Here is a 24,983-nt window from a genome sequence, read left to right on the forward strand (position 1 = left end):
GTACTATATTAGGAAGCTTTTATGTAAATGTAAACTTCTTTGGCCCAATAATTCTTGAAAAGAAGATTTTTGAAGATTTCCTCTATATATTAGTATGTAAAACTTTGATCCCCTATTGTGGCCCCATCCTAACCCAGGGGGCCATGATTTGAACAAACTTGAATCTGTTTTTAATGATTTTCCCTATATATTTGTATGTAAAATTTTGATCCCCTATTGTGGCCCCATCCTACATCCAAGGGCCATGATTTCAACAAACTTGAATCTGCACTTTGAAAGGAAGCTTTCATGTAAATGTCAACTTTTCTGGCCCAGTGATTCTTTAGAAGATTTTTTTTTAATTCTCTATATATATGTATGTAAAACTTTGATCCCCTATTGTGGCCCCATCCTATCCCCTGGGGCCATGATTTTAACAACCTTGAATCTGCACAATGTCAGGACGCTTTCATATAAATCTCAGCTTTTCTGGCTCAATGGTTCTTGAAAAGAATTTTTCTATATATTAGCATGTAAAACTTTGATCCCCTATTGTGGCCCCATCCTACCCCCAGGGGCCGTAATATGAAAAAACTTGAATATGCACTGTCAGGAAGCTTTCATGTAAATTTCAGCTCCTCTGGCTCAGTGGTTTTTGAGAAGATTTTTAAATGACCCCACTCTATTTTTGTAATTATCTCCCCTTTGAAGGGGGCGTGTCCCTTCCCCTCCCCCCCCCCCAAAAAAAACTTGAACTTGAAAGCTCTTCACCTAATAATGCTTTGTGCCAAGTTTGGTTGAAATTGGCCCAGTGGTGCTGGAGAAGAAGTTGTTAATCATTTCAGCCCTTTGGCAGAAAAGCACATTTCATTAATGTTATCCGTTACCTTCAAAGTGATTAAAATAAAAACAGGTTCTCCCTGCCACCTTCGCTCTGCACATGTGAACCTAAATAATAGAATAAAAACATGGCACAATTTTAGTTCGAAACATCGCAAGTCACTGTTGTTCTCCTTTCAATACATGATTTTTTAAAGGTTTTGACCCCTTTCCTTATGACCCCCAGTAAACATGAAATTCACAATTTTAGTTTCCCTTATCCAAAAGATGTACTCAGGGACTTACAACTTCACTGGTACTCAGGGACTAATAATTACTTAATTGGTACTCAAGGACTAATGATTACGAACTATAAAACACAATTCTTAAACTAGTTACTCGAATTAATAAAAAGAAAGTTTCAAGCTTTAATTACCTTAACCGCATTACTCATTTCCTTTCTAGTTAAAAAACAACAACATAAAAGAGAAAATGTGCATTTATGATTTATGATTTGTTTTAGTTACCTTTAGTTAATAGTGGCATTACTCACTTCCTTTCTAGTTACACATTTACGATTTGTTTTTAGTTACCTTAGCATTACACATTTCCTTTCTAGTTACACATTTACAATTTGTTTTTAGTTACCTTTGCATTACACATTTTCTCTCTAGTTACACATTTACAATTTGTTTTAGTTACCTTAGAAGCATTACACATTTCCTTTCTAGTTACACATACAGTAAAATATCTCTATCTCGAAGTCTGAGGGACCTCGAAAAAACTTCGAGATATTCGGGGGTTCGAGATATCCAAAATCGATCTTGGATATTTTTTAAAGGAGGATATTTGATGCATAGCATAGGATTTACATTATAAACAAAAACCCTGTTACCGTTTCTTATAGTTTAATTCAAGTTGATAAATTAATATTGTGGAATTTCAAAGACAAGCATTTCGTCTTTTTTAATATATATAAACATCCAATTGAATTCACAATGTCTTTCAAAATTAAGATGATCGTGCCTGTATGCTGACTTTAAGTTTACTGATGTCCAGGCTCGACTGAGATGTAGTTTTTGCGTTGTAATGAAAGAATCTATCACGTAAAAAACAAAGAAGACGGATTAAAAAAAAAAACTTTTAAATGTTTATTAAATAAATTTTCGTGTTTTCTCTGTACGTGTATTAGTTTTAATGATGAAGCGTGTATTATTAAATGCATTATGATATCGTTATTCAGAATATTACCTTCAAGCATACTTCGACGATTTTATGCATTAATCTAACCCACAAGTTAATGATAGAGCATGTGTCATTCAAAACACCATCCCTGGAATCGGGTGTGATAGTTCATAATTGGCGGTGAACTTTAGCCGTATTGTTGGATGGCTTCACTAATCACCCAAGCTGTTGAACTATTTATTGCAATCTGGATTTGCTCGGAAAAGGCGAGCGTGGATTAGCGGTCATTAATTATAATTGAAGTAGCCGCGGGTGTGAATGTGTGACTTAACAACGCCAGGTATGGTAAGCAGAGCCGAAAATTTACTGCACTTCGAGATAAACTGGGTGAATTTAGGGTATGGGACCTTGAAAATACTTCGACATAAGCGGAGTATTCGAGATTACCATGTTCGAAATATCAGAAGTTTTTCTAATCATTTATATAGGGAAAACGGCCAGGACCGGCGGTCGACTTTGACTCAAGCGGGGTATTCGAGATAAACCATATTCGAGATACAGATATTTTACTGTATATGAATTGTTTTTAGTTACCTTAGAAGCATTACACATTTCCTCTCTAGTTACACATTTACAATTTGTTTTTAGTTACCTTAGCAGCATTACTCATTTCCTCTCTAGTTACACATTTACAATTTGTTTTAGTTACCTTAACAGCATTACTCATTTCCTCTCTAGTTACACATTTACAATTTGTTTTAGTTACCTTAGAAGCATTAATCATTTAATCTCTAGTTACACATTTACAATTTGTTTTAGTTACCTTAGCAGCATTACTCATTTCCTCTTTAATTACACATTTACGATTTGTTTTAGTTACCTTAGAAGCATTACTCATTTCCTCTCTAGTTACACATTTACAATTTGTTTTAGTTACCTTAGAAGCATTACTCATTTCCTCTCTAGTTACACATTTACAATTGTTTTAGTTACCTTAGAAGCATTACTCATTTCCTCTCTAGTTACACATTTACAATTTGTTTTTAGTTCCCTTAGCAGCATTACTCATTTCCTCTCTAGTTACACATTTACAATTTGTTTTAGTTCCCTTAACAGCATTACTCATTTCCTCTCTAGTTACACATTTACAATTTGTTTTAGTTACCTTAGCAGCATTACTCATTTCCTCTCTAGTTACACATTTACGATTTGTTTTTAGTTACCTTCGTATTACTCATTTCCTCTCTAGTTACACATTTACAATTTGTTTTAGTTACCTTAGAAGCATTACTCATTTCCTCTCTCATTACACATTTACAATTTGTTTTTAGTTACCTTAGAAGCATTACTCATTTCCTTTCTAGTTACACATTTACAATTTGTTTTTAGTTACCTTAGAAGCATTACTCATTTCCTTTCGAACATGTTCATGGATACACAGCTGTTCTCTTGACCCTATTACACTGACTTTCACCCTACAAAAAAAATCCTATTTGGTGGGTATGGTGATTCCTGAGCATGCTCTTCTTTGATTTAATAAAGAGATAATTGCATGACATTTTAATATGACTGGGAATAAAAACCACATATTACAACATTAAATAACATATATTCTTCTGTGATTCACAAATAGCATACTTGTGTTACAAGGCCAATTCAACTTAATTGATAGATTATCATCCCCGCCCGCCCCTCAAAAATTGGCCTGCCCCGAATTTTTTTATTTTGCGTAACTTGCGATTTCCGGAATATTTTGAAGTCCGACTCTGGTATTTACACTTCTTGTTTACATTTCCGGTAAAGGAACGTGAAATGCCACCTGAAGAAAATAGATCTATGTGGTTTTCTTAATTTCTTGTGTTCTTACAGACGTAAATCTTGAAGAAATTAGGTATATTTTTGTTATATCCTTGAATTAAAGCTTAACCTGGATTTAGTGTATGAAAATAGCATAGATTGATATCCATCTGCCATTAAATGATGCGGATCTGTTGGGAAAAAAAAACTTGTTTGTCTTTAATATTTTTCTCAGAAAATAAAAATTTAAAAAAAAAATCCTCCCACCCGCCCCATACTTTTTGCTGACCCTGGATGATAATATACTAATTAAGTTGAATTGGCCTTACAATGAGATGCATGTTTTAACAAGAGCTCTGGAGGGCCGGGTATATCCCCTCGCAATGAGTGTCTACAAACGTTTTCACTGAACCCCCATAGTGACCTTGACCTTTCGATCCCTAACTCGAAAGGGTTCTTCCTCTCGATAACAAATGAAGAGTCAAATCATTTCAACAACAAATGTGGCCTGTAGAGTGTCAACATGTTTTTTCTATGAAGTCCCGTAGTGACCTTGATCAGTGTCCTTTTAACCCCATTATCAATAGGGTTCTTCCTATATAAGCAAAAAAGTTATCTGTGAAGTAGCAAATTAATCAAGCATTGACTGTCTACAAGCTCAGTGTTACACACACACATACACACTCTCACATACATACTCTCGCACACACAAACAGTCCTGTTACTATATCCAGTGTTACAATGAATTACGAAAGATAATATAAATTAATTTAGCTTTATTCTTAGAAAAAAAACCATATTCCTGATCAAATCAATTGCAAAACAAGAAATGTTTTAGAAACATATGTATGCGGGCCCATGTAGCAGTATTGAAAAGGATCAGCTTTGTATTTAAAATGCCTGTTGTGTTATCTACTAGTCAGAAGCAATCATAAAAGAGCTTCGCAATCCAAGACACAACCCCTCACAGTCAGTATCTACAAGACACAACCCCTCACAGTCAGTATCTACAAGCACAACCCCTCACAGTCAGTATCTACAAGCACAACCCCTCACAGTCAGTATCTACAAGGTACAATCCCTCACAGTATCTACAAGACACAACCCCTCACAGTCAGTGTCTACAAGCACAACCCCTCACAGTCAGTATCTACAAGACACAACCCCTCACAGTCAGTATCTACAAGCACAACCCCTCACAGTCAGTATCTACAAGCACAAAGCCTCACAGTCAGTATCTACAAGCACAACCCCTCACAGTATCTACAAGACACAACCCCTCACAGTCAGTATCTACAGGGTACAACCCCTCACAGTCAGTATCTACAAGCACAACCCCTAACAGTCAGTATCTACAAGCACAACCCCTCACAGTCAGTATCTACAAGGTACAACCCCTCACAGTCAGTATCTAAAAGCACAACCCCTCACAGTCAGTATCTACAAGCACAACCCCTCACAGTCAGTATCTACAAGCACAACCCCTCACAGTCAGTATCTACAAGCACAACCCCTCACAGTCAGTATCTACAAGCACAAAGCCTCACAGTCAGTATCTACAAGACACAACCCCTCACAGTCAGTATCTACAAGCACAACCCCTCACAGTCAGTATCTACAGGGTACAACCCCTCACAGTCAGTATCTACAAGACACAACCCCTCACAGTCAGTATCTAAAAGACACAACCCCTCACAGTCAGTATCTACAAGAACAACCCCTAACAGTCAGTATCTACAAGCACAACCCCTCACAGTCAGTATCTACAAGCACAACCCCTCACAGTCAGTATCTACAGGGTACAACCCCTCACAGTCAGTATCTACAAGAACAACCCCTAACAGTCAGTATCTACAAGCACAACCCCTCACAGTCAGTATCTACAAGCACAACCCCTCACAGTCAGTATCTACAAGCACAACCCCTCACAGTCAGTATCTACAGGGTACAACCCCTAACAGTCAGTATCTACAAGCACAACCCCTATCAGTCAGTATCTACAAGGTACAACCCCTCACAGTCAGTATCTAAAAGCACAACCCCTCACAGTATCTACAAGCACAACCCCTCACAGTCAGTATCTACAGGGCACAACCCCTCACAGTCAGTATCTACAGGGCACAACCCCTCAGAGTCAGTATCTACAGGGCACAACCCCTCACAGTCAGTATCTACAAGGCACAATCCCTAACAGTCAGTATCTACAAGCACAACCACTCACAGTCAGTATCTACAAGGCACAACCCCTCACAGTCAGTATCTACAAGCACAACCCCTCACAGTCAGTATCTACAAGCACAACCCCTCACAGTATCTACAAGCACAACCCCTCACAGTCAGTATCTACAAGACACAACCCCTCACAGTCAGTATCTACAAGCACAACCCCTCACAGTATCTACAAGCACAACCCCTCACAGTCAGTATCTACAAGCACAACCCCTCACAGTCAGTATCTACAAGCACAACCCCTCACAGTCAGTATCTACAAGCACAACCACTCACAGTCAGTATCTACAAGCACAACCCCTCACAGTCAGTATCTACAAGCACAACCCCTCACAGTCAGTATCTACAAGACACAACCCCTCACAGTATCTACAAGACACAACCCCTCACAGTATCTACAAGCACAACCCCTCACAGTCAGTATCTACAAGCACAACCCCTCACAGTCAGTATCTACAAGCACAACCCCTCACAGTCAGTATCTACAAGACACAACCCCTCACAGTCAGTATATACAAGACACAACCCCTCACAGTCAGTATCTACAAGCACAACCCCTCACAGTCAGTATCTACAAGCACAACCCCTCACAGTCAGTATCTACAAGGCACAACCCCTCACAGTCAGTATCTACAAGCACAACCACTCACAGTCAGTATCTACAAGCACAACCCCTCACAGTCAGTATCTACAAGACACAACCCCTCACAGTCAGTATCTACAAGCACAACCCCTCACAGTCAGTATCTACAAGCACAACCCCTCACAGTATCTACAAGACACAACCCCTCACAGTCAGTATCTACAAGCACAACCCCTCACAGTCAGTATCTACAAGACACAACCCCTCACAGTCAGTATCTACAAGCTTTTTCTATAAAGTCCCAAAGCAACCTAGACCTTTGGACCCCAAAATCAATAGGGGTTTTCCTCTTTTGATAACAAAGCTACCTGTGAAATATAAAATCATGCAAGCACAAAATGGGGTCTGTAGGATGTCTACAAGCCCAGTGTTAAACACAAACACTTACACACTCGCAAACATACTGGTACTCATCCACACATGAAATGCAATGAATTGTGATCTCTCAAAACACTGAGCAGCCATTTCTAAATAACCAGTCACCTGAGTCATGACCTTTGACCTTTTAATAACCAATGGGGGTCATGTACTCTTTAGGGGGCACCAATGTACCAAGTTTGATGTCTGTCAAGCAAAGGGTTTTCAAGATACTGAGTGGACAATATCTTCCGCCCGGAGTAAGATTGTTGAACTTTGACCTTGTGGCCTCAAATTCAATAGGGGTTATCTACTCCTTTAGGTAGACCAGTGTACCAAGCTTGATGTTTGTCAAGCAAAATGTTCTTAAGATATTGAGTGGAAAATATTTCACTATTCTCAGTTTGACCTTTTACTTTGATGTTGTGACCTGAAAACCAAGAGGGGTCATCTACTCCCTAAGGGAAACCACTGTACCAAGTTTGGTAGCTGTCAAGCAAAGGGTTCTTAGATGTTGAGTGGATAAGACCAACCGATGGGTCCATAACAATATGTCCCCTCTTTTGTCAAAGGGGAGCATAATTATCTATTCTTTAGATCCATATTTACATTACATTGTAATTTTCTTCCAAAAGACAACATAGAAGCAAACATAAAATTATGAATGTCATGTGACATCCCCATGCAAATCTAACCAATCGTGCTCAAATGAATCAGGCATGGTTGTTCCATCAAATTGATGGACAAGTACAAAATTATTAAGCTTCAAGGACACACAAACAATCACATGTAAAGAGAATGCAAATTTATATACATGCTGACTGATATATATTTTTTAAAATTCACAAGGTATGAATGTAGTGGGGTGAGCAGACATACTTACATAATATATATCATTCATTATGTCTGTTCACACCATTGCATACACTATATTATGTAATTTAAAATATAATTAACAGTCAGTGCTCAAGTTTTTATCTACAATTAATGTGTGCTACAAATTTTACTCTTAGCATTCGGCAATCAACAGTAATTTTGAGTAATTGAACTAGATACACTAATTGAAAAATTCAGTGCATCTGCTCTTTCAAATATGAATCAAAGATCTGTGCATCACACCATGAATATTGAAGTCTAGCATCAATATCTGAAATGATTTTTCATTTTTTCCTGCGCCTAAATCAATAATATTTGCTGAATTGTTTAGTCATTGCTTCTGATGTCTAAATTCACTACCACTGCAATTTAATTAATCTTAATTGCAATCAATTCGCACCTCCTACAACTTCATTACAGAAATCTCAAAATACATATTGTGGCTCTTTCCATTACTGCCCTAGTTACACGGTACAAAATCGGGCCTCCAGTAACCCAGGCCAAAAAAAATCAATGATTCACATATTCTTGTTTTCCTGTACATGTACAACTTTCCATCTTAAGCGCCACACACAACAATAAATACACACTAGCTGTGCACTAATTTCCATAGAAGCACCAAGAAAAACAGATATCAGGAAAAGACCAGGAAAATCAATGAGATAGAAGACTACATAGACAAACGATATAATTAACTGAATTACAAAGTGATAAACAAAAATAAAACACAACATCAAATGTAGGCAGAAAGGACTTCCAGCATTGCACCTAGTAATTAAATTGATATTTAAATTACGAGAAATTCTTTTTTTCCAAAAAAAAAAAAAAAAAACCAACATAGGAGTAATGCATGCCTTCAATTTAAACTATATTGATCTCCCGTAATAGGCAATAAAGCGGATATAATATTCCTGTACACAAGATGACCCCACGTAACCCCGGCAGACATACACACTGGGAATACAGTAAAGGTTTCCTGTAGCATCGTCAATATCTCAGGAGTTCAAAATACTTTCGAATTACTGGGACGCAGAACATTAATTTGCCATAGAAAATGTTCTTGAATGCCGTTATATAAGCCAATAAATTGATCTGCTGTGCTTATCTGATACATTTTCAACCAAGAAGTAATTTTTCATCTGTAATATGACACGACACGATAATATGGGCATGTTTGTTTATATTCTAAAGTACATTAAAGAGATAATATACGTTGAATGAAAAGAAATAATTTTAATTTTACTTGTTAAACAATTCATGAGAATGGGTCCCTCTACATGTAGATTTAAACTTGCCATTAATGATGAGAGCAAATTGAGCAAAAATAAAATACAGGATGGAAATTTCCCTGCATGCAGAATAAGGTTTTATGATATTAAATCAAAAAACTACAAGTATACTTATAAAATACAAACAAGCAGTCTGATTGTACAAAATACATTGAATTTATGTAGTACATGTATAAAAGGGTTTATCCTTACGTGTTATAAGCCGATCTTTTCAACTCTTGAACTGCCTGTGTGAGCTGGGAGTGGGTTCGAGAGGCGTATATTATCTTTGGCACAGCTATCAAAAGTAGAATACAGATATACATATTCAAGATTATTCGAAAGGAAAATGAATTTATACAATATATAATGATTGTGTGTGTGTGTGTGTGTGTGTGTGTGTGTGCGTGCACATGTGTGTGCAGGAATGCAGAGAAATAAACTTGCACAATACACAATCCATACAATTACGATTTCTCATAAACAATTTCAACATTTCGAAATATTACAGTAACAGGATTGGTATATTGGCTGGCATGGTTAGAACACAGTTCCATAATGTTCAGTTTACAACTCTATGCCAATTTGTTTCTGTTTTGTCTTGATTTATTAGCAAGACGCTGTTATATTACTTCAATCCTTTTCCATAATAATAAGACAAACTATCAATCACCATCATACTCCACATCATGTGACTCCGAATTAAATTCAATTATTTATCGCCAGAGAAAATGGGTAAAACTGTTCTCTGGTACAATGAAAAACTTAAAGTAGATAAAAAAATAATGTCTTTGAAGGAATGGTGTAACAACAATATTTACTTGATAAATTCGTTTCTGGATGAGGAAGGGAATATAATGACTTATGCTCAATTCAAAACAATATTTGATATCAAAACTAATTTTTGGGAGTAACACAAGTAGTAAAGAAAATGATGAGAAATTTTAATATTGATCATCTGATTAAAGAACAAGAACCAACTATTCCCTTACACATTTTACCTTTACTAGATAATAAAACCAACAATAGAAAAATTAACAAAATATTGAATTCTAGCAAAGAAAAACCAACTGGAGAAAAAAAATGAGATAAACAATTTGAAATATCTAGTGAAGAATGGAGAGGAATTCATAAGGATGTTTTTATGAACACAAAAGATAGTAAATTACAATGGCTACAATATCGAATAAATCAGAATTTTAACTACAAACACTTTTTTGAAAATGATTGGGAAATCAGACAACGATTTATGTACTTTTTGTTTAGAGGAGAGAGAATCATTGGAACACATTAAGTATGATTGTGAAAAAGTCAGTATTTTTTAAAGAAATGTGCAATATTGTTTACTGAAACCTTTTCATTCAATATTATAACTGATAAGAAAACTTTTATCCTTGGATGTTCAAAAATTAAAATGGTAAACTTTGTAAATTACCATTTGAAACATTATATATACTTAACTAAATGTACAGGAAATTGTTTGTAATTAAGTAAATTTAAAGCCACAGTACTTGGACTAATGTATATAGAGTAGAAAAACAAATTGCAAGGAAATATAATTGTACAGATCAGTTTGAAAAAAAATGGAAATTATTTGAAACATTAGCTCAAGTATAACGTAAACTATGTTAGAACAAAAATATCCTAAAATGCTTCTTTTTTAGTATTATATACATTTGTTATAATTTTTATTTTCTTCGTAAGAAGTGAGGTAAATGTATATTCAATCAATAGTGTGTTTAAAGTAGTATTTTTTTTATAACAACCTTGGTATTACATCATATATCTGATTGTTAATTATTATAGTATGTATTGTATGATATTTATGAACTCAGCCAGAGTACATGGTCAATTTTTTCTACTATCTTTACTTCTAGCTCAGTAGATTTAGTACGAATGTCTGTCTGTGTGAATGTGTGAGTGAAATTAAAGAGTTGGAATTCTTAAAACCCTGTACCCCCTGGTCAGGTTGGGTAAAAGTCTGACTATATAACTATATACCTGAATAAATGTTGTTAAAACTGCAACAACAAAAATTTAAAAATATTTATCACAATCATTCTGCCCCTAATCTATTTTTAGATGACCATTTTCACATGACAAAACGTACCAAATTCACTTCCTCCCCATGTCAAACCAGTGCTAGACTCTAAACTCTTTTTCAAAGCCTCAATTTGGCTGTTTTGCAGGCTTCCATTATCTCCCATTAAGGAGGAGATGTTGGCTTGGCGATTGAGTTCCACCTGAGCCTTCTTGTCCTGCTGCCATGCTAAGGTGGAACAAAGAAGAGAGAGGGTCTTCCCGGTTCCTGTCGGACTTTCCAAGATTCCATTTACATTCTAATAAATAGAGATCATGAATAATCTGAATGAGAAATTGTACAAAATTCATCAATAAATCGTGCATCTCTAACATTCTAAAGGATAAATAAGGAGTACAAATAAATATCATCACTTAGTGCATAAATTTGAAAGCAGAGTAAAATTCACTTAGTTACCAGTATTTTAAAATCTATAAGTTATAGCATATTACATGAAATTCAATTTGCAGGTTGAAACATGTAATTCTAATATTGTTTTTTAGTTGCATAGATGAAAATTGTTCTTTCTTATTCTGTGACCAATTTCTTTTAATGTAAATATACATGTATTGATCTATTTGCATAGAAAACTGCAGTCTTAAACATTCTATAGCCTGTTTGATGTCTTTCTAATTTCTAAGTATGAAATGATATGATCATAATGATTTTGGACCTAAAATCTATAAAATATCTTTTCAGATAAACACTACTCACACACATCCACTAAAACTCTAGTAAAGAATTTTGATTATGAGAAATACCCAGTCACAATTCAACAGATAACACAGACATCCAATGAAAAACAAAATTTCAATTCAATGTTTTTGTCCGTTTCTCATTGGAGGGCTACATTTCCAGTGTTTTTGTCCGTTTCTCATTGGACGACTACATTCCCAGTGTTTTTCACACTAATTTTAAAAGTTACATGTACCCTCTGTACTATGGATTTAGAAAAAAATCATCAACACTTTGGGAGATTAGTAGAAATTTTTCAATGTTGAATTCTTTCACTAATTACAAGAAATCCATGGGCCACAATGGTCACCTCAGTTGGATTTTATCAGACATTTTTAAAAGATTTTTACCCTCTTAATTCCTACAATAAATTTTGACCCCACCCTTAGTCCCAAAGGGTCAAGGCTTAACCGAACATCAATCCCCACAACACAAGGATGCAGCTAAAACAATATTACTAACATGGCTTTGCTATTGTTTTCTGGAAAATTTTTAAAAAGATTATTTTGTCTACACAACTTGAGAAGGTTTACATATCAATTGATTAAGTGTGATCCTGGCACTTTTGAAAAGAATTTTTCAAAATTTCGTATATAAATTCCCATACAAAATTTTGATCCCCTATTGTGGTTCTATCCTACCCTAAGGGGCCATGATTTGATCAAGTATGAATGTGCACTACATTGAAATGCTTGCATATCATACAACTAATCATTAACCAAGCTTCCTGAAAAAGCGGTTTTAATTTTGTTGATCTATAGTCTGCACAACTCAAAATTTCCTGTACAAACAGGTGATCTGCTGCACAATCATTTTATTCATGAATTCATATAAAATTTCTTGGAAGAACAAGTGACAATTCCTGTCACCCTATACAAGACATGATGGCAAAGGGTGGTAGGTATTTTAGTAGATTTATCATGTTTAATTTGCAAATTTATAAATAAGATTGAGACTTTTCTCTCTCGTTCAAATAGTAAAACTTCAATACTAACTCTCTCGTCAAAACAAATTCAAGCGTCAAATGAGACATCAGTCAGTGTACTGCTTACTATGAAATTATAGGGTATTAAATTGCCCAGAGCATCAGATTCTATTTTTTCTATTTAAGGCCCAATTCAATTTGTACAGGTCAATTTAACGTCAACACAACTGAATCTAGGGGGGAAGGGTCTACTACACAATGCAATTTTTCTTTCACAACTTTCGGTTGTGCGGTTGTTCCAATTTGGTGCCTGTAATTCTGTCAGGTTTTTTTCCATCTGTTGATTGTCTATTTATGCTATCCAGTAAGGTGCATCTGGTCCATCAAACTGTACATGAACCTACCTTTTGATCACCTGTACATGAACCTACCTTTTGATCACCTGTACATGAACCTACCTTTTGATCACCTGCACAGGAACCTACCTTTTGATCACCTGTACATGAACCTACCTTTTGATCACCTGTAAATGAACCTACCTTTTGAAGACATTCTAACACCTGTACAGGAACCTACCTTCTGAAGACATTCTATCACCTTTTCCATATACGTGACCTGGCAAGAATATGGGTCAAATGGAAAGTTGACATGAACGCCTTTCACATCAAGCAGAGGCATTCTGAAACTCCGAGTAACGATGGTCACTACATGTAACTGGTGTTTCCTGCATAATGAAGAATAATAACTGTAAAAGAAAAAGGATTGGGAGGTTGAATTATGTGATTGTCTTGGTCAGTTTTCAATCTATGACTCTCCCTCCCTATAGAATTATCTAATGCTATACCTACATGGACCTCTCCCTAAAGAATTATCTAATGGTAACTACATGGACCTCTCTCCCTATAGAATTATCTACATGGACCTCTCTTCCTATAGAATTATCTACATGGACCTCTCTCCCTATAGAATTATCTAACGCTATCTACATGGACCTCTTTCCCTATCGAATTATCTAACGTTATCTACTTCAACTATGGGATAGTTAAACCTGAGAATCATGGCTGGACAGAGTTAAGTGAACTCATTTTCAGCATGAGTGAGCCTCTAAACTTCAAATAATGTACATACCACAAATAAATCAACAGAAAACAAAGGAGTTATCTTAAAAAACCATTTCCCCATATGTCAGCGTTAGAATCCCTGGCAAGAGAATGCTTTTTGCTGCTGATTTCATCCTGTGCTGTGTTTGCTTATGACAGAGTTTAAAAATCATAATGGTACTTATAACTCCCGAGGGATACATTCACACTGGTTCATATCCAAATACCGCTTATTCCACTATCACCTTTTTAATGGCTTTATACAAATCCATGCACTACAAAGTAACACATCAGGAAAAGAGTGGAATTCCTATAGCCTTAGTCATAAACCACTGACCTTAAGTTTAACTCGGTATTACGTGTCATATCAAAAAATATTTCTCATACTCAGTCCTAACATAAAAGTACTGGCAGAATATACAATAATTAAACAGAAAAATAGATAAAATTTACAGAGAGAGAGTTAACATAGATTTATCTGAAGACATGGCTCGAAATTAACACATACTCGTCAGTCTGTCACTGGTTAAAAGTCTGGTGGACTGACTGACATTTGTTTCAGTCAGTCCGATGGGACTGGTCAATTTTCTAAAACGTCATTTTGGAAAAACATACAAGTTTATGGAATCTTAAACATATATTTGGCATTCCTCTGTAGATATCAGATGAACCAGATTAGTAAATATAAATATCACATAAGTGTTACAATATTATCTGAGGCATATCAAGTTAAATTCCGTTATTTTATTTTAATAACATGAACGAAATATGTTTATTTATTTCTGAAAAACTCTGGTGAACTGGTAAATTTTTCTGCGGACTAGTTGAAATCATACCCTATCAGTCCGGCTGGACTGGTGACATAAAAAGCCTTGGAAGACAGTACAGCAAACCATGATGCACAACTCTACATACTACATATAGAGACGTCAAGGTTAAAGTTTTAGAAAAGTAGGTCAAAGTTCAAGGTCACCAATTCAAATGTCTTGGTACCAAATGACATGCCTGGTCGTGAAGAATCTATATGTGATACATTACAGTCCTATCCGTTTTGGTTCAAAACATAGAGCCAAGATTAATGTTTTAAAAAAGTAAGGTCAAAAGTCTCAGTACCAAAGAAAGACCTGGTCATGAGTAATCTATTGATAATGAAAAAATCAAAGTAACTGTTTCATTTGAACAAACTTCAGCGATTTTTTTCCTTATATAACTGGTACCGATAAACCATTGATTTTTCCCAATTTTGAGACTAAAAATTCCTGATTTACTTGCCGAAAAATAGACCGCTGACATCCTAATTTACTTAACGTTGTACAAGTTAACTAAAATGTTCACTTCCGGTATTAAATCGAAAGTACAGATCATGGCAGTGCGCGTGTTTTGTAGAGCTACGACGATTCTAAACGAGCCTACGACGATTCCTTATGTCTCACAACAGCAAATATTTCCGTAAAAAAGTTTGTAAAGAGATGACTACTTCTTGTTTTGTTCTCTTTTTTCTTTTCTTTTAGTTGAAATCATTTGCCGATACATTGGTAGAAAATTCCCAATTTGTTAGATTTTGACGTGATTTTTCCCAATTGAATGGGTAACGGTACCAGTGGGTAGAAAAAAATCACTGAACTTGAATCCCCTTCACCCAAAGTACTTTTTGCCAAGTTTGGTTGAAATTGGCCCAGTGGATTTGAGAAGTCAAAAATGTAAAAAGTAAACAGACAGACGAACAGACAGTTGGAGAGATGACCGACAATGGGTGATCAGAAAAACTCACTTGCGCTTTCAGCTCAGGTGAGCTAAAAATCCCCAACAGCTGGGTAAAGAAACAGGGTTAGTGACACCTAAACAATTTAAGAAAAAGTTAACTATCAAGGAAACCATGAAGAGGTACTGTTTAAGACATTGTTGGCCCACGAACATTTGGTGTTTTATTTATGAAGATGAGAAAATGTTTTGTTCTTACTGCCAAAATGTCTGCGTTATCTTCGACTTTAGTCAGGGCTCAATATTGTTCAGAACAAAATGAAAAATATAATAGATCTACTGATTTCAGAAAAGACAAATGAAAATTTTTAGGCACAGAAACAATGGTTCAAATTCTGGCTGAAACAAAGTGAAAGTTGTGAGAATTAGAATAACACCCCCCACCCTCAATTATGGGCCCAATAAGTGGGGGATATCCCCAATTTTCGATATACAAGAATAACAAATATACATAAAGTAAACTATAAACATGATAAAGAGCCTCAGAGGGAAAGAAATCCAATTAATAGACATTATACAAAACATGCGCATTTGATAGAATCGAAGTGACGAAATGGATGTGGATGAGAGTGAAAACAACGCAAGAAGCCATCATGAGATATGAAGTTTTGTCTCGTAAGGTACATATTCCAGGATTTGACACTCCTCAGAATTTGGACACACCAATCAGGGCAACCTAGGTACTGATCTCAGGTAGCCCAAACAAAAGGGGCTTTAATCGATTATCTCAAAATTTATTGCATTTCTATCTCAGTCAGTGGGAAAGGTCCATTTATCAGACTCATTTTAACGAGATTGACAGCCCTGACATGTCCAACTCTATTTTGACTGATAAGACTTTGAGAAAACACCATTAATATTATGTTAATGGGATAGGTAATTAAATATCACAAAACCTGTTTTTAGTCTAGCAGAAATCAATAAAACTAAGAGCAGATAAGTTAAAGATGTATTCATATGGAAGACATCTACAAAGTATTCTACGCATAGATTAAGTTTCATCATAATTTAAATCTGTAAAACAGAGAAAATGATTTACTAAATTTTGATCTAGTCGCACTTAATTTCAAAACACAGCTGTTACCTGTTATTGATTGATTGATTGTATCTTGTTTAGCGTCCCCCTCAAGAATTTTTCAATCACACGAAGACATATATCTACATATATATATCTATATATAGCGATGTGTAACAGGAAGGGAGAAAATACTGTAACAATGGACCAGACCTGAATTCGAACCCGGGGCCCCTGAATCTCTAGTCAGGTGCTCTACCAACTGAGCTATCTGGCCACCAGCAATCGAACCAGCTTGACCGCTACATTCCTCCTTCCTTAAATCAGTGATTTTTCAACATTTTACAAGAGAGTCCTGTGGCTTTCGAATTGAGAAAAATTGTCAACATTTTGATCAAATTTGGAAAACCTAGACATTATTGTAAATATGCTAAATATATCATATATCAAACAAAAATTGAAGTCACTCTTCTTTTATTTTACATTTTAACTTTCCTTTCTTTAAGCTCTTAAAATTTTCGACTGCTCTTTTAAAATCATCTAGAATTGATGCGTCTTTGTCATGTACATGATTGAAGTATTCACATTGAACTTATTTTTTAACTAATATGTTTTTTGCCAGTTTTAATTATTGGGAAAAGTGCAATTTAAATTGGGAAAAAAATTTTGGGAGGGGAAAGGGCCGATATTTGGACCTAAAATGGGTCTTAAAAAATCACTGTTAAATTGTCTTCACCCTCGAAGGCACACAACCCAGATTATTTTGCTCCTGGTAGGACTTTCAACTACAAGTACAGGGGTGGTCAACGGCACCAAATGTAACATATAGGAGAGAGGAGAAAATCTTTGACTGCACCGGGAAGCAAACCTGTGACCCCTGCATTACTAGTCAGGTGCTCTAACCACTGAGCTTCCCAGGTCGATATCCACGGGTCCATATAACACTAATTACTACATTCCTCCTTCACACCTGAAGACATCAACCCAGGTTCTTTATCCCCTGGCAGGCATTCCAGGGGGCTGTTGTACGACACCAAATGCAACAGGAAGGGAGAAAATGAAACAGACCTGACCAGGGGCCCGCTTTACAAAACAACTTACGACAAAGTCGCAAGGCTTGAATTGTAATTACAGTTATTAGTTTAAATGAATGACTTAAAACGTTTCTGAGAGTTAATTTTCAGCATTATTTTTTCACTATTTTATATGGGAGTGAATGATCTAATTACAATAAACAAGAAAATTTCAGTTTGAAAAGTTGGTTGTAAGTTATTTTGTAAAACGCACCCCAGGATTCTAACCCGGGCCCCTTGAATCTCTAGTCAGATATTCTACCAACTGAGCTATCTCGCCACCGGCAATCGAAACCAGCTCACCGCTACATATGAAAATAACAAATGGGATCTTATGAATATATTTTATTCCAATCAAGGGCCCTCGGGGGGCATGTGCATGTTAACAGGCAATTAATTATAACAATGAAAATAAATAACAATCATTCAGAAGTACTACCGGTAATACTGACAGAGTTCACACTTCTGCACTGCACATATCTATAATTATATATGAAATACTGATTACAGACACAATTTAAATTAACAACATGATAAATAAAATAACCCAACTACTTCACACATCAGTTTATGGGACAGCAGATAATGATAGTGTTGTGTGAATAACATATGCAGGGAGATAATAGAATAATTATATAAATGAAAACAATTGTACGAGGTGTTAAAGAAGGCGTGAATTGTTTACTTGATTACAGGGGGCACCTAGGGACAGTGCCTGTTAACAGACTGGTAGTAAATCTATTGTACCAGACTGTTGGTCTTGTACTCTCTAATGTGATTTTATTACATTTTTAAAGTTTTTTTTTTTTTTTAAGGCGCAAAAATTTGACATGGGTTAGGTTAGATCGGGCAAAACCGATGCTTTTAATCATGCCCTACAGCACATCAGTCAAATCACTTCCCTTGTTTACATGCCAAATGTGGACGTATGTACAATGTCAGTACCGATACTTAGGTGGTTGTTTATATTGACTGAGGATATTCGGACTGCACGCATGACAGACATGCACGTTAAACAAGCCAACGATTTAGATGATATTTTGGGGGAAAGGGGGCAAACAATTCCAACCACTCTGTCTACTTACAAATATGCACGGGGTTTCAGTTCAACCTTACTCCAGCTGAAAGTTGGCGCCAGTTACTCCAGGGGAATTCCGAGTAGGCCTATATATCAACCAATCATGATCGACAATGAAGGAAAATAACCCAATAAGACTTCTTTAAAACGTCATTTCCTCTGCGTGAGAAGCGCGCGATCTAGTTGTATGTACTGTACTAAAGAAAGAAACGAAGCTAAGAAAGTTTAGAAGGTGTGTATTTAATTTGTTCTAGGACATTTACGCTATAGATTTATTCTATAGTTAGCACCAAGATATTTGCAGCCATACAGTAATTTATCATATGCAAAGCCTAACAATCCATGGATGCACAAAGTAGGCCTATGCATGTGCACCTAGTACAGATAAAATACTGTAATGCAATGTCCAAATAATTTGACTTACAGTAACTTTCATTTATAAACTGAATTCTGAGAGAGGTTAAAATGGGATCCATAAGGATGCAAGTTGCATGCCATTAACGGAATAATAAAAAAGGGGGGAGGGGAGTCCTCTTCACGCTCTCACCCCTTTCCTTTGTCCCTCCTCCTCCTTTTTACCATGTCTGCCCCATCATATCTACCCAATAAACCAAAACAATTTCCTGTAATGTCATCAAGATTTGGCTGGGTTGTGTTGTATTTTGACAGATGCCCTCACTGACAGCATTAATTGTGTCTAGGTGTCGTGTAGTCAGAATAGATGATCACAGTAAATTACCGAATCTCAATGAGATTGATATTTCCTCAATGCCCAAAGTATAGCCTTTTGTTCTAATATTGATGGTCTGATATTACAGTTTCATTGTAACATCAGATACTTCACTACATAATGTGACTGCCTTTTCAATTTTAGGCCACCTGAGTCACTCAGATGACCTATTGCTATTGGTGACCTGCATCTATTGTCATACATTAACCAGTAGAACATTTTAAACTTCTTGAAAACTTCCCTGTCAATTCTTTTGAAATGTGGCATGAAGCATCTTTGGGACAAGGGGGACATATATATTGTGAATTTTAGGACTCCTGGACCCACAGGGCCTTAGGAGCAGGATGAAAATTGCAAATTTTTAGGAATTCATCTTCACTAGTCTACAATAGCACACTTGTTAGAAAAACTATAAATGCATAGTCTGACATGTAGTTCAGAAAGACTTCTACCAAAATTGTAAAATTCTGTGACAACCCCCCCCCCCCCCCCACCCCCCTCCAGGGTAGAGGTTTCCTTAACACATTTCAAAAGGAGTGGGTAGCCCTTTACCAAAGTTTTAAATTTCATCAAAATTGTCTTAAAGTTCTATAACATGAAAGCCTTCTATAATTTAGCTGATGCTATCAAAATTAAATGCATATTATATTTAGGAAAAGCAGAAAGGGATGTACCAAAATTGTGAATTTTGCAGCACCAGGATTAGGACAGGTTCAAAAGTCATATGTGATTAATATAACATATTAGGCCATTGATAAAATGTGTTGTGTTTCTGCTAACCCGACCAACCCTAAATTATAGCCCTGACCCTAGAAATTTTTTTTCGATATTTAAAAAAAATCGTCATTTTCCCGGGAAAAATATATTCCCAGTTCTTGGTTTTCGTTTTAGTTAGACATTGAGATAAAGTCATTCAAACGCTTCAATTATATACAAAATTGCATGGTATTGTGTCAAGCGTTTAAACAACATTGATAATGATTTTAAGTAACAGCATGGCATGATAGTTGACCCAGTGGCTAGTACCTCCATGCGTGCTCACGCAACTGTGATTTAACAATTTAAGTTAACAGACGGTCGAGAGACTGCATCAAGTGTCATGTTTCCATAGAAGACTTTCTTTTGTTAAAATTGCCAACTCCTATGGTGTTTTTAGATGGTGGCTATTTATAGCCATGCGCTTTCTATAGGGCTTTCACGGTTCAGGCATTTCTCGGTTAGGTTCAGGAAATAAAACTTAATGAATTCAAGAATAATGAGGACCCTAAGTTATTTTTTTCTGTATATCTTTAACACAAATGTTGCCAATAACTCCCACACTCGCGATTCTTCGCCATGTTTCGTCTGTCAGTCTATCTTCGATATTACGTTAAATTTCATTGGTCAAACTATCAGTCATATAAATAAAAAAAAAACAATCATAGCACGCGTAGCAATCAAAATGTGATATTGTAAAACATTAAAATGAACGAACCAAAATCCGGAAATTACAAACCGAACCGCAAGTGTCTGAACCGCGGTTAACCGTGACAGCACTAACTGTCTACCGTATATACACGGGGACCCTAGTGTTATATGGAGGTCATGATGCAGAGTGACAGACATGAATGTCCAGTCTGTCAAATTTGTATGCACATCCTTGGTTTCTACTGCAGTTCTAACTGAAAACACTATGAAAAAGGTCGCAAATAAAGCAGTGAGCGCATCCGAGTTGTTGATGGCTGGTGAGAACCGAGAGGAAAAAAAGATGTGCAGATTGTTTTTAAAATAAAAATTTATGTCCGGTAAAGTTTTAGCTGGAAGAGAGAGTTGGATCCCATTAGGATAAGTGGGATCTGCCCAGACTGTCTTCCTACCCTTGTTCCATTTAGATAGTAAAAATACATTCAGAAATGTATTAATAAACTTAAAATATGTTAATGCCATGATGATATTTTGGTGATGATTTAATATATTTTTTCAAAACCGTCACATTATTTTCCTGTCAAACATATCCAATAGTAGTATTCCCATGACAACCAATCTAAATGTAGAAACAATATATCTGGTACTTGTATAGCATAGTGGCATAAATGAGTTAACTTTTGTGTTTTATGCTAGATATGTTTCATTGAAAAATATAGTTTCTTATAAAACATCTGGAAATAATCCTCAGCCAATAACGGGTGAAATGTTATGATTGAAAGTTTACTTGCAATGCAATTTAAGCAAAATTTTATTTTGAAAGTATAAAATTCAATAGAACATTTAACTTGTGTAGTAATTAGGGCTATACGGACCATGGATATCGGCCTGGATAGCTCAGTGGTTAGAGCACCTGACTAGTAATGCAGGGGTCCCTGGTTCGATTCCCAGTCCAGCCAAAGATTTTCTCCTTCCCATACTACATTTGGTGCCGTTGACCACCCCTGGTGATGCAGATTGGCCTGCCAGGGGCGGAAAGAACCTGGGTTGATATTGAAAGACAATTATAAAATTATAATTGATCTTAAAGAGGGAGGAATGTAGTAATTAGGGCTATACGGACTGTGGATATTGGCCTGGATAGCTCAGTGGTTAGAGCACCTGCCTAGTAATGCAGGGATCCCAGGTTCGATTCCCAGTCCAGCCAAAGATTTTCTCCTCCTTCTTATACTACACTTGTTAGAGTTTACAATGTTTTTGCATACTTTGAAAAAATGAAATTTATTTCCTACCTACCTACCCTATTTTTTTCTGGAACGTTAGCGGAAACTCAACAATTTTTGTCGTTGGCCTTATGAAAAGTCTTTGATCAGTACAAGGACTTTCAGGGGCAACTGTGTACTAAAAGAACACATTAAGTTTTATATTGCTGTTGAATAGTAAAATGTAGCATGGATATACAGAGCAGGGAAAGAGGAGACAAATATTTCAGATTTCATAGCCCTTGTGTTTTAATTCATACTCAGGTGACCATTAAGGCCTGTAGGTCTTTTAGAGAGAGAGAGAGAGAGAGATTTCTTTGACCCTGAAAAAATAAATCTTGAGGTAGCAATGTAAATCATTTTTCCAAGAGAGTTGGAGTTCTTCAGCTAATCTACTCAGAGGTGACTTAGTCCTGATAATCCCAACTGAGCCTAATCTCTTCAAGATTAGAAGATGGGTACATTACATCAACAATCTATTGATTTTTTGTATGGTAACAGTATGCAGGTCCTGATCCAGTTGGACTATGATTTATAATCACTTTCCCCATTTTTCTTGGTGTGGAGGGCAGTGCTATCTGGTCAAGGACAATAAATACTCAAATAATTGTCATCGAAATTTGTGAAATTAGATACAGGTTTATTGCGAAATTGCATAGTTTATATCTACAGTGTGGTTTTCTCTTGGAATCCATCCATTTTACATTCTGTCCGAAACTGGATCTTGATTCATATTATTTTGAGATTTTACTCAATAACACATTCATGACGAAAGAAACTCAAAATTTTCATTCCATATACTTATTATTGATTTACTCTGCAAAAATTCCCTACTGTAGGTTTTTACATACATTAATTCCTATTTTCAGTCTATTTGGTGTTGTAAAAAATGTGAAATATAGATGTTTGATATGTAAGGATATTTTTATACCCCCCGCAACAAGTTGTAGGGGGGTATACTGGAATCGGGTTGTCTGTCTGTAGACGCAATGGTTTCCGGGCTCTAAAGCATTATCCTTTCCACCTACCATCACCATATCATATATATGGACTACCCATGGGATGAAGATGTTCCCTATCGATTTTGGGGTCAAAGGTCAAGCGCACTGGACATCGAAGTAGCAATATGGTTTCCGGGCTCTAAAGCATTATCCTTTCCACCTACAGTCACCATATCATACATATGGACTACCCATGGGATGAAGATGTTCCCTATCGATTTTGGGGTCAAAGGTCAAGCGCACTGGACATCGAAGTAGCAATATGGTTTCCAGGCTCTAAAGCATTATCCTTTCCACCTACAGTCACCATATCATACATATGGACTACCCATGGGATGAAGATGTTCCCTATCGATTTTGGGGTCAAAGGTCAAGCGCACCGGACATCGAAGTAGCAATATGGTTTCCGGGCTCTAAAGCGTTATCCTTTCCACCTACAGTCACCATATCATACATATGGACTACCCATGGGATGAAGATGTTTTCTATCGATTTTGGGGTCAAAAGGTCAAAGGTCAAGCACACTGGACATCGAAGTAGCAATATGGTTTCCGGGCTCTAAAGCGTTATCCTTTCCACCTACAGTCACCATATCATACATATGGACTACCCATGGGATGAAGATGTTCCCTACCGATTTTGGGGTCAAAAGGTCAAAGGTCACGTGCACTGGACATCGAAGTAGCAATATGGTTCGGTTTGTCATGCCATTTGTTTTTTACACTCAGAAAAGAGGTAGTTTATACCTATTACCAACACCCTTTGGGAGATTGGGGTAAGCGGGGGGTATTCTTAGTGAGCATTGCTCACAGTACCTCTTGTTATTGTGTTGGTTTTAATGTAAAATGAGAATCTGAGATGCATAGAACATGTAGAAAAGAGTTTATGATAGGGAATTGCTCTGTGTCAGCAACAATCTTCATTGGTATTCTGTTTGCTTTGATCAATAATGGTTCTGGAATGCTGAATTGCTAAGTACAATTTCTACATTTCTCTGAACTAAAAACAACACCAAGGAAACAGAATTCAAGCTGTTTAACATGACCATAATTATGACCTTCTAGATTTGCTAATTAATCATTTATCATATAAATCTGTTGGATAAGAACTGTACGTCTTAAGAAAAACCAAATGCATCTGTGCATAGTGATGTAGAGCAGGAAGGCCTCGACCAATTTGTAAATTTCATGATCCCCAGGGTAGAGGTCCTGACTACTGGGCCGGGCCAAATTTGGTATATAATGTGTGTGTGTATACATACATATGTGTGTGTGGTCTTTAATGCTATTGATACTAAATTGAAATTATATAGATATTTAGGAGTACGTAGTCCTTTACCAAAATTTTAAATTTCATGATCCCAGGGATATTGTATAAAAACAAAATATGTATTAGTACTTTACATGTATTAGGAAAAATACAAAAGGATGTACCAGTGATGTACCTATTATCACCGACTTTCAATTGTTGGTTGCTATGACTGAAACGATATGAATAATCGATTGTCATTTTGAAAATCAAAAATCGTCAACATTGGGGTTGGAGGTTGTTGGGTTTTTTTATATATATATATATATATATATTAATACAAATATTCCTGTCGCGACAATTCAGAGAAATTGTCCTCCAAAGTTATAATTAAAGCAAGATGGGACTTCTTAGATAG

At 36.1% G+C, this 24,983-nt stretch overlaps 2 protein-coding genes across 6 annotated transcripts in view; one reads left to right on the top strand and one right to left on the bottom strand.

The window, feature by feature from the left end:
* LOC125671743 (regulator of telomere elongation helicase 1-like) overlaps positions 1-19,017 on the bottom strand; it is a 67,004-nt gene extending 47,987 nt beyond the window's left edge. For 2 of the 4 annotated variants that reach the window (XM_056161182.1, XM_056161185.1), the window contains exons 1-6: positions 18,928-19,017; positions 13,470-13,617; positions 11,264-11,492; positions 9,367-9,451; positions 3,377-3,458; positions 867-927 (exon numbers count right to left, since the gene is read on the bottom strand). In XM_056161182.1, the coding sequence (XP_056017157.1) occupies positions 867-927; positions 3,377-3,458; positions 9,367-9,451; positions 11,264-11,492; positions 13,470-13,571 (559 nt within the window). In that variant the 5' untranslated portion in view covers positions 13,572-13,617; positions 18,928-19,017. Of the gene's footprint in view, positions 1-866; positions 928-1,500; positions 1,509-3,318; positions 3,339-3,376; positions 3,459-9,366; positions 9,452-11,263; positions 11,493-13,469; positions 13,618-18,927 lie in introns of those variants that run through there. The other 2 variants (XM_056161183.1, XM_056161184.1) reach the window with 2 other exon arrangements.
* A 52-nt stretch (positions 19,018-19,069) lies between these two features.
* Positions 19,070-24,983, top strand: part of LOC125671741 (stathmin-3-like) — a 29,965-nt gene continuing 24,051 nt past the window's right edge. For both annotated transcript variants that reach the window (XM_048907617.2, XM_048907619.2), the window contains exon 1: positions 19,070-19,152. The gene's annotated coding sequence lies outside the window, so the exon portion shown is untranslated. The remainder of the gene's footprint in view (positions 19,153-24,983) is intronic.

This window comes from Ostrea edulis, chromosome 4 (assembly GCF_947568905.1).
Source record: "Ostrea edulis chromosome 4, xbOstEdul1.1, whole genome shotgun sequence".
NCBI lineage: Eukaryota > Metazoa > Mollusca > Bivalvia > Ostreida > Ostreidae > Ostrea > Ostrea edulis.